At 41.1% G+C, this 13,188-nt stretch overlaps 1 protein-coding gene across 2 annotated transcripts in view; it reads right to left on the reverse strand.

The window, feature by feature from the left end:
* The window catches only part of LOC112215607 (cadherin-18), a 374,693-nt gene that overhangs the window by 38,356 nt on the left and 323,149 nt on the right, over positions 1-13,188 (reverse strand). For both annotated transcript variants that reach the window (XM_024374771.2, XM_024374770.1), the window contains 2 exons: positions 12,559-12,812; positions 4,126-4,262 (listed from right to left, as the gene is read on the reverse strand). In XM_024374771.2, the coding sequence (XP_024230539.1) occupies positions 4,126-4,262; positions 12,559-12,812 (391 nt within the window). The remainder of the gene's footprint in view (positions 1-4,125; positions 4,263-12,558; positions 12,813-13,188) is intronic.

The raw sequence follows: 13,188 nt of genomic DNA on the forward strand, positions 1-13,188 counted from the left end.
GCTCAAAAGGATTTTAAATGTATGCTTTTTTCTACCGATAGGTGCCCTTCTTTGCAAGGCATTGGAAAACCTCTCTGTTTTTTGTGGTTGAATCGGTGTTTAAACCCATTGAGGCCGGTAAAGAAGGTGGGCAGGAAAAAGAATTAAGAGAGTGGAATATAATAAGAGTACATATGGGTTGCTGCAGAAGAATATTGATCATGAAGAGAGTGAGGAGGAATTAACTGCGTTGGCAAAGTTTCAATCTCATCCTGATGGTGATGAATATGTTTTTTTGCCCAGTCGGAGTGACATTTTTGGAGAGAATAGATCCTTGCCTTCTGGCTGATCCATATGTGGTGTCAGGTTGAGTGGAAAAGAAGTCCGGGAATGTTTGGTCGATGAAAGGGACTCAAAGTGTAATCAGCTAGATTTTTTTGCATTTCTGCCTTCCAGACGGAGTGTGTGCTCCACACCACGTGACTGGGAACAAGAACTGTGACTTGCTTTCCTCTCCATAGCAGGGCGCAGTTGAAAGGAATGATAACTGGAGAGGTGTTAAATGTTGAGGAGGGTCAACCGAAGTTGAAGATTCCTGGTGTCTGTGATGTCCTCTGTTTGGTGCAACGCAGGCACAGAGGAGAGTGTGGTGAAACAGAGAAGACACTGTATGTACTACTGAGTTTTGATGCAGAGTTTTAACTAGATAAAGTCAAGTAAGGATGTCAAATCAAATCAAAATTCTAATGTTTTTGGTGTCCTGTTTTTAATGGGTGTGGAGTTAGTTGGTAGGGCAATTTTTTCACAAAGTGTAATGAATACTACAGAATAGTAGGCTGATAGACTGCCAATACAGTACGTTGCGTTATTCACCTAAACTCAGCAAAAAATAAATGTCCTCTCACTGTCAACTGCGTTTATTTTCAGCAAATTTAACATGTGTAAATATTTGTATGAACATAACAAAATTCATCAACTGAGACATAAACTGAACAAGTTCCACACTCATGTGACTAACAGAAATGGAATAATGTGTCCTTGAACAAAGTGGGATCAAAATCAAAAGTAACATTCACAATCTGCAGTGCATCTCCTCCTCATGGACTGCACCAGATTTGCCAGTTCTTGCTGTGATATGTTACCCCACTCTTCCACCAAGACACCTGCAAGTTCCTGGACATTTCTGGGGGGAATGGCCCTAGCCTTCACCTTCCGATCCAACAGGCCCCAGACGTGCCCAATGGGATTGAGATCCGGGCTCTTCGCTGGCCATGGCAGAACACTGACATTCCTGTCTTGCAGGAAATCACGCACAGAACGAGCAGTATGGCTGGTGGCATTGTCATGCTGGAGGGTCATGTCAGGATGAACCTGCAGGAAGGATACCACATGAGGGAGGAGGATGTCTTCCCAGTAACGTACAGTATTGAGATTGCCTGCAATGACAACAATCTCAGTCCGATAATGCTGACACACACCGCCCCAGACCATGACGAACACTTCACCTCCAATTCGATCCCGCTCCAGAGTATAGGCCTCGGTGTAACGATCATTCCTTCGACAAGTAACGTGGTCTGCCTCTGCGAGGATGATCAGCTGTCCGTCCTGTCTCCCTGTATTGCTGTCTTAGCTGTCTCACAGTACGGACATTGCAATTTATTGCCCTGGCCACATCTGCAGTCCTCATGCCTCCTTGCAGAATGCCTAAGGCACGTTCACGCAGATGAGCAGGGACCCTGGGCATTTTTCGTTTGGTGATTTTCGGAGTCAGTAGAAAGGCCTCTTTAGTGTCCTACGTTTTCATAACTGTGACCTTAATTGCCTACCATAGGCTGTTAGTGTCTTAACGACCGTTTCACAGGTGCATGCTCATTCATTGTTTATGGTTCATTGAACAAGCATGGGAAACAGTGTTTAAACACTTTTCAATTAAGATCTGTGAAGTTATTTGGATTTTTACGATTTATCATTGAAAGACAGGGTCTTGAAAGAGGGACTTTTCTTTTTTTGCTGAGTTTATAACATTTGTATGCAGATCACGATGATAAAGAAGAAGAAGAAGAAAAGTGGTCACTGAATTGTTTGATGAGCATGAAAACTATGCAAACCATATGCCATGGCCATCTCAGTCACCAGTTCTCAACCCAATTTAACACTTATGGGAGATTCTGACAGAGTTTTCCACCACCATCAACAAAATATCAAATTATTTCATTTCTCATGGAAGAATGGTATCGCATCCCTCCAGTAGTGTTCCAGATACTTGTATAACCTATGCCAAGGCGCATTGAAGCTGTTCTGGCTCGTGGTGGCCCAATGCCCTAAGACGCTTTATTTTGGTGTTTTCTTTATTTTGGCAGTTACCTGTAGATATCATCATAATTGCATCATCACCCCTTTGCAATGTTAAAAATGAAATATTGCAGTTAAATGCTATGCTGTTAGATAGAATACTTTATATCATTATTCCATAATGATGTTGACATAGTGACATCTTGACATGTATATCATGTGGGTTTGTATGAGACACACTTATTTCAATCTCAAGTATACACAGTTGCGGCAAACTTCCTGCAAGTTTGTCAAATTTACTGTAAACTATATAGTGTGCCACAAAATGTTGCCAGAAGATTGAAAATGTTTGCCAATATTGGTGAATTTGCAGCAAAAAAATGACAAAAAAATAGTTATTGCCACTAGAGGCAAACAGAGTGCCAGAGGTTTTTATCTGGCAAACAATTTTCTTGTGGCAACAATACTTATTGCCAGCAACAGTTTGCCAGAAGCCAGTTCTGGTGAACACATGAGTTCCAAGAACAGTAACCGTTGACAAGCACTCAGGAGAAGAAATATCTGTTGGAAAATGGAAACTAAGCTAGCTAAAATACCCACCAGGGTTGTCCGGTGAGTGTAACTTATTAAACTTCCTAATAAACTTGCAAATTGTGTATGCCAATTAAGGCCTGGTTAGCAATGTCATGTTCTGTGGGATAATTTGAAACACATCAGTTTCAATCTGTCAGCACGAATGACTGTCTAGTTAGCTAGCTAGAATGTTGTTTTTGTTTTGTGGTTTGTTAATGTTTCAGTGCATGCAGTACAATGCAAGTGGAACTAACTTATGTTTATGAGAATAGTGAAGGGCATTGATGGCCAAAATGTCATGATTTTAATTATAATTTGACAAATAAAGCATCCATATTTTAATTATGAGCGAGCTTTCCCCTATTCCTTCTAATTGACCAATAACTTAAATAATAATAGTTCAATCTGAGACGGAGTACAGTACATTGCCTTTGTCAATCATCTGCTTTACCAGCAGTGAGCCTGAAATGCTTAACTCTGTAGATGGGATATAAACAAATTGAAAGCTGTTTAAAGTCATTTTTTCAACACTTGAGGAGAAATCTTGCAACTCTTCATGACCCATGCATAATAATATACTTTTAAAAGCCAAAATGGTATGGGAATTGTATTTTTGTTTCATTAAATGTGCTATGAATAGACTGTTAAAGCTTTTCCAAAACAACATCTCTATAGTTGTGCTTTTCATAAAAGAACAGCATTTTGGAAACGGTAACATAAATGACACATTAGACAACCAGAATTGAAATGCTTTATAATAGGTTATAAAACACAATCATTAATTAATCATATGTTAACGTCCCAAATGGCAGCCTATTCCTTATTTAGTGCACTACTTTTGACCATAGCCCTATGGAATAGTGTGTCCTTTGGTTCACACACTGTGACTCAGCCCCACAGCAGGGATGTCAACAACTTCATAAGTCATTTATCACTCAGTCACCTCCTTACAACCACAACTAAACCCCTCATTTCAAATGACATACACACCGATTCATATTGAATCATCTCCAAATCTGATGCAACCATCTAGGCATATACTTCAATACCATTAGTACATCATTATGTTTGTGTAAAGGCTAAAGGAAAGATTAATAGCAGTGATGAGGTCAGAGCAAGAACATATGAATTGATTGAACCTTCAAACCTCACCTCCCAAACCTCTATACGGTAGATTTTAGATTTTAAGTTAGATGCTTCCCCTACCCTTTAGACACACACACAGACACACATACAGACACACACCCTGCTGCAGTAGGAATGGAAACCCTGGGTACCTACCAACCTCCGAGGCCATCACAGTAATGTTGTGCCACGGCATGTCTTCCCGGTCCAGACTCTGGGTAGTCTTTATAACTCCGCTGTCCATGTCAATGTTAAAATACTTATCTCCATGTTCACTGAGGTTGATGAAATACCTATTTTGAGATAGGAGGAGGTAGAGGATAGTTTAAAAACGCATTAATACCGTTTCTGCACAGTCTAATAAAAATGTCATGCAGACCTGTGGAAATGGGAAATGCATCACAATGCAAAAACAAATTACCCTTGAAGGGTTGATGTCAAAGCCTAAAAGTTGCAGAAATGTGAAGAAAGTAGTTTTGAATGCATTTTATTGAAAGGAAGCAACTAGAGTGGTAGTGGGGGTGAAGGCAAACTTTTATGAGAAGGCCTCTCTCCCCCTTTTTGCGAGGAGTGCAAGGAGCTCAAGCTTGTTCTTTCTAACAATGCCAACCATGGTGATCCTCCTCTTCAGGAGCTGCTGGCTGAGTTCGATCAGTAGCACACATAATCTCAAATTCTCATTGTATGTGTGTGTGTGTCTTTGTGGTTTTTAGTGGGGTGAAGGCATCCCTTTATGGAAATGTATCCCTATGTGTGCTATGGAGTCTATGTTCTTAGTCAACCTTGTGTTCTGTTTCGTTGTGTTCTTGAACGTAGCCCTGTTTTCATTGATTTCACCTGTGTTAGTTACTCATCTGGTCTCATTAGCTCCTTATTTAGTTCAGTTCATTTTTTTTGTGCCTTTGTGAGGTATTGTTCATTTTGACTACTAAGCCTTTTTCAAGCTTGTTTGTGACAACCAGTTAGAGCCTTCAGTCCTTGTTTTGATTCACCTGCCTGTTTGCCTACCTGTGTATGACCATTGCCTGCCCTTGACCACGATTCCTGCCTTTTTTGAAGCGAAATAAACACTTGCCGCACGCTGAGCGTGAATATACACATTTTTCTCCCTGAGTATTCCCTACAGAATACCTCACACAAAACCGGAATGGATTTAGGGGAGCTACAGCGACGCATAACCCAGTAAGAGAAGCATATGTAAAGCGTATGTGAGAAGCGCATCTTCTCCGCAAGCCTATCCCTATTCCTCCGGTGCCAGGTATCGTAACCCATAGCCCTCCTTCATTCATACCCATGCATGGATAATATGAGGGATCACCTGGGAAATGTCAGGGATTTCTGATGCAATGCAGCAAATACATTGAGAACAACCCCACTAAATTCGCCACCGAAGTTAGTGGGGTTGTGCTCAATGTATTTACAGGAAAAGCCCTGGATTGGGCCACTGCCATATGGACTGCCAACAGCATAGAACTCGGATCCAAGACCAATTTCCACACCCTCTTCGAAGAGGTATTCGATCACTCTCCTTCCTGTCATCCTATAGGACACCTCCTCATAGAACTTCAACAAGGACGCAATTCAGCTGCAGAGTATGCCCTCGAGTTCCGCACCATGGCTGGAGGGAGTGGATGGAGTGAGTCTGCTTTACTTACTGTCTACCGAAGAGGGTTCAATAGGGAACTTCAGGCGGAGCTGGCCTGTAGAGGTGACCTTCAGTATTTAAATCAATACGTTTATATGTCCATCTCCATCGTTGCCGACCGCCGAAGAACTCTGCCACCCAAGAACCCGAAACCTTCTCTTTCCATGATTCTGCCATCCCGTCCAAGTCTTCCAGAGCCCATGCAGTTGGGCCATGCTCCTCTCCCGCTTTTGACATCGAATGTCAAAAGCGGGTCCAAGAAGGGCTCTGCCTATACTGTGGAGGGAAAGATCATCTACTCAGCCATTGCCCTGTTTGCCCCCCACGGAGAGATGAGAAGGGTCCCTCCGCTGCCATGCAGGTAGGTGTGTCCTTATTTCTAAATATCTCCCAGAAGCAATTCGTCATCCTAGTATTGATAACTGTGAAGTAGAGGGCTTGATAGATTGGGGTGCAGCAGGTAATTTTATCAATCACCAGCTAGTACAAGAGCTTGACAATGATCTAACACCTGTCACCCCTCTTTCTCCCTTAAGGATTAACACCCTGAACGGGCAGCCACTGGGCACGGGCTTCATTACGCACCTAACAAAGAGTGTCACCCTCCAGATTGGAGTCTTCCACACCGAAACTCTTCAACTCATGGAACTCTCCTCCCCTAAACAGCCACTCATCCTCAGACACCCAAGGTTTTGTCGTCACGACCCTGCCATCTCGTGGAGACAAGGTGAACTATTGTCCTGGTCTTCTACCTGCGTCACCAGTTGTCTCAGCCTACCCTGCAGAGTCACCACCATTAAGGACTCTGCCTTTGCAGTGCCACCCACCATACCATCTGAATACGACCAGTACAGCAATGTCTTCAGCAAAATTAAGGCCTCCACTCTGCCACCACATCGCCCAGGGGACTGTGCTATTGACTTACGCCCTGGAGTGTCCCCACTGAAGGTCCGTGTTTACCCCCTATCTATCCCGGAAAATAAGGCAACAGAGAATTACATTGACCAATCACTAAAATGCTTTCATTTGTCCTTCTTCTTCCCCAGCTTCTTCTTCGTTGGTAAAAAGGACAGTGGTCTCCGTCCATGTATTGATTACCGTTCCCTGAATGACATCACGGTAAAGAACCATTTCCCTCTTCCTCTGATCCCAGTGATCCTTGAACAAGTGGGCCGCCCCAACATCTATACAAAACTCGACCTGCGAAGTGCATATAACCTTATCCGTAAAGGTGACAAATGGAAGACGGCCTTTATCACCACACAAGGGCACTACGAATACCTGGTCGTGCCCTATGGCCTCACTAACACCCCAGCCGTCTTCCAATCCTTCACAAACAAGGTTTTCCAGGATATAATCAACTGCTTTCTCATCGTCTACATTGATGACATCCTGATTTACTCACACTCCCTGAATGAACACATACAGCATGTGCAAAAGGTTCTTCAACGGCTCCTTGACCATAACCTTTATGTGAAGACTGAAAAGAGCACCTCCCATGTAACCTTTGTAAACTTCCTCAGTTTCGTACGGACACCTGGAGGGGTCAGCATGGATGAGAACAAAGTCACTGAGAACAAAGTCACCAAACCCACCACCGTTAAGGAACTCCGACATTTCATTGGGTTCTACAACTACTATCGCCGGTTCATTCGGAACCGCCTCTTCACCTCAGCTCCTGTCCTTGACCAACCTGATCCGACCTTTCCTTTCACCCTGGAGGTGGATGCCTCCGAAGTAGGAGTAGAAGCCATCCTCTCTTAGCGGGTGGGAACACCTCCAAAATCACATCCCTGTGCCTTCTTCTCCAGGAAGTTATCCCCTGCTGAGAGGAATTACGATGTGGGGAACAGAGAACTCCTCGCCATCAAGCTGGCCCTCGAGGAGTGGTGCCATTGGTTGGAGGTTGCACAACATCCTTTTCTCATCCTAACAGATCATCATAATCTGGAATATATCAGAGGGGCCAAGAAGTTGAACTCCAGACAAGCCGGCTGGGCTCTCTGCTTCACACGTTTCCATTTTTATGTTACTTACGTCCCTGTAAAGAAAAACGTAACAGCTGGTGCTCTCTCCCGCCAGTTTAACATTCTGTCCAGTAACTCAGACCCTACACCCATTCTTCCTTTCTCATGCATTATGGGATCGGTACAGAGGGAGGTTCACTCTGCTATACAAGAAGCCCTAACCTCAGACCAGGCTCCTCCTGAAACACCAGCTGGGAAGAGTTACATACCAGCAGCTGTTAGCCCCAACTGATGCAATGGTGTAACAAGTCCTTGGTGTCAGGACATCCGGGCATTACACGAACCACCGAACCACTAGCCCGTAAGTTCTGGTGGTACTGTAACGTTCTGTTTTTATTTTCTTAGTCAACCTTGTGTTCTGTTTCGTTGTGTTCTTGTATGTAGCCCTGTTTCATTGTGTTCTTGAACGTAGCCCTGTCTTTCATTTTTGTTCATTTCTTTCACCTGTGTTAGTTACTCACCTGGTCTCATCAGCTCCTTATTTAGTTCAGTTTATTCTGTTTGTGCCTTTGTGAGGTATTCTTCATTTAGACTACTAAACCTTTTCCTAGCTTGTTTGTGTGAACCAGTTAGAGCCTTCAGTCCTTGTTTTGATTTACCTGCCTGTTTGCCTACCTGTGTATGACCATTGCCTGCCTGTGACTATAATTCCTGCCTTCTGTGAATGCGAAATTAACACCTGCCATGCTCTGCTCGTGAATCTACACCTTTTTTTTTATCCCTGAGTATTCATTGTACTCTGTTTTGATCCTTAAGACATCACAAGGGTTAAGTATACTTTAAAGTACTATTCCATTTTTTAAAAGTACTATTCAATATTTTTACTCCACTACATTCCTACAATTAATTTGAGTTTTTACTCCATACATTCTCCCTGTCTCCCAAAAGTAGTCATTACATTTTGAACACATAGAAGGACAGGAAAATGGTCCAATTCACCCACTTATCAAGAGAAAATCCCTGGTCATCTCTACTGACTCTGATCTGGCAGACTCACTAAACACAAATGCTTTGTTATAAATTATTTCTGAGTGTTGGAGTGTGCCCCTGACTATCCATATTAAAAATCATAATAATAATAATTAAATCATGCCATCTGGTTTGCTTAATATAAGGAATTTGAAATGATTTATACTTTTACTTTTGATACTTAATAAGTATATTTAAAATGAAATACTTTTACTCAAGTATTATTTTACTGGGTGCCTTCCACTTTTTTGCTTGAGTCATGTTATATTAAGGTATTTTTACTCAATATGACGAATAGCAACTTTTTCAACCACTACAGTGGCGTTTGTCAGACCATGAGACATCCCGGAAATCGGTCTTCTGATGAAAACGTCTGTAGCGTCGAATGGTTTGGCCTACAAACTAATATGGCCGCTCTAAGCTCTCTGTTTTGCTCTACAACCCCCACGGATCACGTTCGAAGGTGACCCATACAAATTAATGGAAGTATGGAGGTAGTTTTGTTGCAACACAAATCAGGGGTTAAATGTGTATCCAAAAAACTAAAATTTCCTGAGCTTTCTTATATCTCCTCGATATAGGACAGACACTTCAAAACCGTATACATTATGATTATTTTTTTGACTGTATTTTACTGTCATTTATGAATGTGTTATTCAATCCATTTCTATCGGCAAAAGTACTTTTACATTTTACATTTTATTAATTTAGCAGACGCTCTTATCCAGAGTGAATTACAGTAGTGCATACATTTTCATACTTTTTTCGTAGTAAAGGCAAAATTCAATATTTTATCAAATTATATATATTTGTATATTTATAATTAAAGGGGTCCTAAAATGTAAAATAAAATAGCTATATAATGCATGTTAAGACCAATTTAAAACAATTCCATATGTTACCCTATATGCAGGTCAGATTTTTATTATGTGTGAAATGAACATTGAATGTGTGGTTGGTAATTTATCTTTTAATGAACCAATTAAGACTGAAAGAGAGATGTTAACAGCAAGGTTCAAGCGTTTGGTGATTACATGGGAGGAATCAAAAACAGAATAGGCGTTTGCATGATCATGTGATTCCATAAGAAGTCGAAATAGTGAAATGTTTTTAAGTGTGAAATTTTGACAGCACAAAAAATGCCGAAACACAACCTCATATCATATCAATTGCTTGGTGTAGTGGGTTTTGCATCAGTCTATAAGGTAACTGAATACGATGGAAAAAGTTACACTCTCCTGGTAAACTGAAATCCTCCAACAAAGTTTGCCTGTCAATTATTCACATGTCAGTGTCCTGAGATGGACATTAGCTAATGGCCTATACTCCTTATAGGGGTCAAGTAAGTCCAGAATTGGGCAGGTTACTTTATATATATTTATATATATATATAGGTTACTTTAATCTTTACAGGTTCTAGTTAACTGTCCAAAATTGTAATCAGTAACGTAACTTTTGGATTACCAAAACTCAGTAACTCAATCGGATTACTTTCAGTTACTTTCGAAATGCTTTCCCCGTAAAGAGATTCTCCAGTACTTCTGTATACTTTTAGCCAGTTGTTCTGAAAGTAGCGCTCACGAGACAGAAGTGGTCCCTGAAAACTGCCTACTACCTCATATTTGCACCATGTCATTTCTCTCTCGCTCTCTCTCTCTCTCTCTCTCAGTGTGCATCTTACTAGCTGTAACTCAAATGGCGAGGGGCTGAAGCTCATTGGCTAGAACTCGAATTGCTAGGGGGCTGGCGCACGTATGGGAAAATGTAGGAAAAATGGTACTAAACAGCTTCCATGAAACAGTTGCTATGTCTTTAAGAGGCATTGGAAGACAAAAAGGATCAAGCAAACACATTTGGTGTGTCATCATAGTGGTCTCTGACTTGTGGTGGAACAAACGTAAACTTGTGGCTTTTTTCACTGCTGAATTAAATGTCATTGAGAAGACTGAAAGGTGTCATAATGTATTTTTTTGCAAACATATTTTATAAATGTAAAACCCCTTTCATTGCAATATAGATCCATTTTTTATGGTTCTTTATATAACCTTTATGGAGAATGGTTCTATAAAGAATGATTATTTGTAGATCCTTTCAAAGAACCATGCAGGTTTTTTTATTACGGGAAGCCATATTATATTCTTAAAATTCCATAGGTGTTATTATTGGGTTAGGTGACAAGTTTAATCAAGTGAGCTTCCTCTGGAACGGCTGCAGTTCCCTGAGGAGAGACTTGAAAACCATTGATTGATTTAGTCAACCATTCTCAATTGTTCTCAATTGACTCAAAGTCTTTTACAAGACACTTTCACTGGCCATAGTATAGAATGGCATAAAACAACACGTTAGATGAACTGGAATGACACTCACTCACGGTTGCACAAAAAGAGCCGCCCCAAAATATTCTAATGAGCTGCTTCCCCTACATTTGAATTATGACTAAACGAGCAAAGGACCCTTTGGTGAACTGTAAAGAACCATCAAAGAACTCAAAGGTCAATTTGAGTCATTATGATTCCACATAGAACCATCACCCTTCCCAAAGCACCCTTGAGGAACCCTCATATTTTAGTGTGTACAGTTTTTTTTGTTTTTGTAATCAGATAACTCTCTAACCCTGAGTCATACATAGGGCTTTATTAAAAAATATGTTAGTACTATTACAGAAGACCATTTACAGTGCACTACGAGTGTGACACAGGTTATTACTCTCTGTAACTTAAGTAGTTGCTAGAGAACTCTCATCATGGAGGTGTCAGATCAGACAGCACATTGGTCAGAGGAACTTGAAGATGTTGCTGTGATGATTATGACTCACCACCTTGTTCGGCAATTAAAATGTGTCAATAACAAAGGGACCTGAAATTACCTTTAAAAAAATCTAACTACTGGCCTTATTTCTTTGTATCTTGAGGGAACATAAATGATACATGAGACAAAAGCAGCATCAGCCATCAGAGAGAGAGAGAGAGAGAGAGAGAGAGAGAGAGAGATTGCTATCTGTCCCCAACAGCAAACCGTCAACCACTAACTCAAGGAATATTATTTTGTGGCATTTTTATTTTCCTCAGTTCAAATGGATTTTATTCAAACCTTTCCCATTGTCTCTTCCATTCTGGTGGTGAACAGTGAGACAGAGAGCTCTACGAATTAGACGAGGGGGAGGTATCCCACCAGGACCCTTTCATGTGTAGATTTCCTTTTGTTTAACACAAATCCCTTTCAAATATCTTAAACTGTTGATTCACAATAAGAATCTTGTTTAAAAAATGTCAGACTCTGTCAGAATCTCTATCACTCCTTGAAAATGTATTATAGATACATCTTTCTTCATAAAGGGTCTGGCTAGCCAGCCTGTCTTTTGCAGACATGGTGGAAAGAGATATGGCCACAATAACATGTGAAGGGACTGCGGTTCAGTGCTTAATACAGTTGAGGAATTCCCATATGTACAGCGTGGTGTTTCACCAAACCAAGATCTTATATCATGTAATAGGGACTATTAGATTACAATCTATTGGGGTATGGATAATATACTGTATCCGATATGAGGTTATGACGCAATTCCCTCTTCATTTCTTGGAATGTGAAAATGAATACAAGGTTTGTATAGACTGAATGGCCCTAAGCTTTTAGACATGATAATTGGAGCCCATGCCGTGCAAACTAGGAAAGCTGATTCCTATTAGGACACTTGAAAGGTTGTATGTTTTTTAAAATCAGGTTAATATTACCATATCTTTGCGCAAGAGCATACATGCATATTATGTGTTGTCTAGTAGTTAAATGTATACTCATAACAACAAAACATTTGCCTGACCAGACTGGAGAATCATGTTTGAACACAAAACATGGAGTGGACACATGATTAGCCTAGTTCTGGAAACTGTACTACCCAGGCTTAGCGATGAGGTGATGCAGACAGAGATAAGATTGTCTCCAAGCTCTTACCTGACAGGACTGTTTTTGCTGTCTGGATCCCGGGCTGTTACAGCCCCCACCTCTGTACCAATATGAGCGTTTTCATAAACATCCATGATGTAATAATCCATAGAGAATACAGGAGGCTCGTCCACATCTCCCACAGTGATCTTTAGGGTGGCAGTGTCTTTGAAAGGACCAAGGTAGGAAAAACGAGGTTCCACGTGGGTATTCACTCCTTCAATGTGAAGGGTGTAGGTCTTCTTCCTCTCATAGTTCAGTGGCTGTATGTCCAGGAAAAAGGCACCAGGAAAACATGCAGGATTAGGAACATACTTTACTCCACTTGTGTACCATGTAATTACAATGCAAGTAGCCCACTAAAGCACTATGTTACAACATTTTAAACCAATGCGTCCCACAGCAACACCAGCATGTTTTAAACCAGTGTGTTTGAGATGTCTACAGACTTCTGGGTTATACCATTGGTTTAGTCTATTCTGTATCAATAGATATCAACCATTAGTATGTGTGATTCATGGGGGCTGAGCTAGAGCGGTGCTTGTGAGACCGAATGGTTTGAGGTTTAAACTATTAGCTCTAACAATGAAAAGCTGAGATGCTCACGAACACGCACATGGAACATTTGCTCTATGACGC

This window comes from Oncorhynchus tshawytscha, linkage group LG16 (assembly GCF_018296145.1).
Source record: "Oncorhynchus tshawytscha isolate Ot180627B linkage group LG16, Otsh_v2.0, whole genome shotgun sequence".
Lineage (NCBI taxonomy): Eukaryota > Metazoa > Chordata > Actinopteri > Salmoniformes > Salmonidae > Oncorhynchus > Oncorhynchus tshawytscha.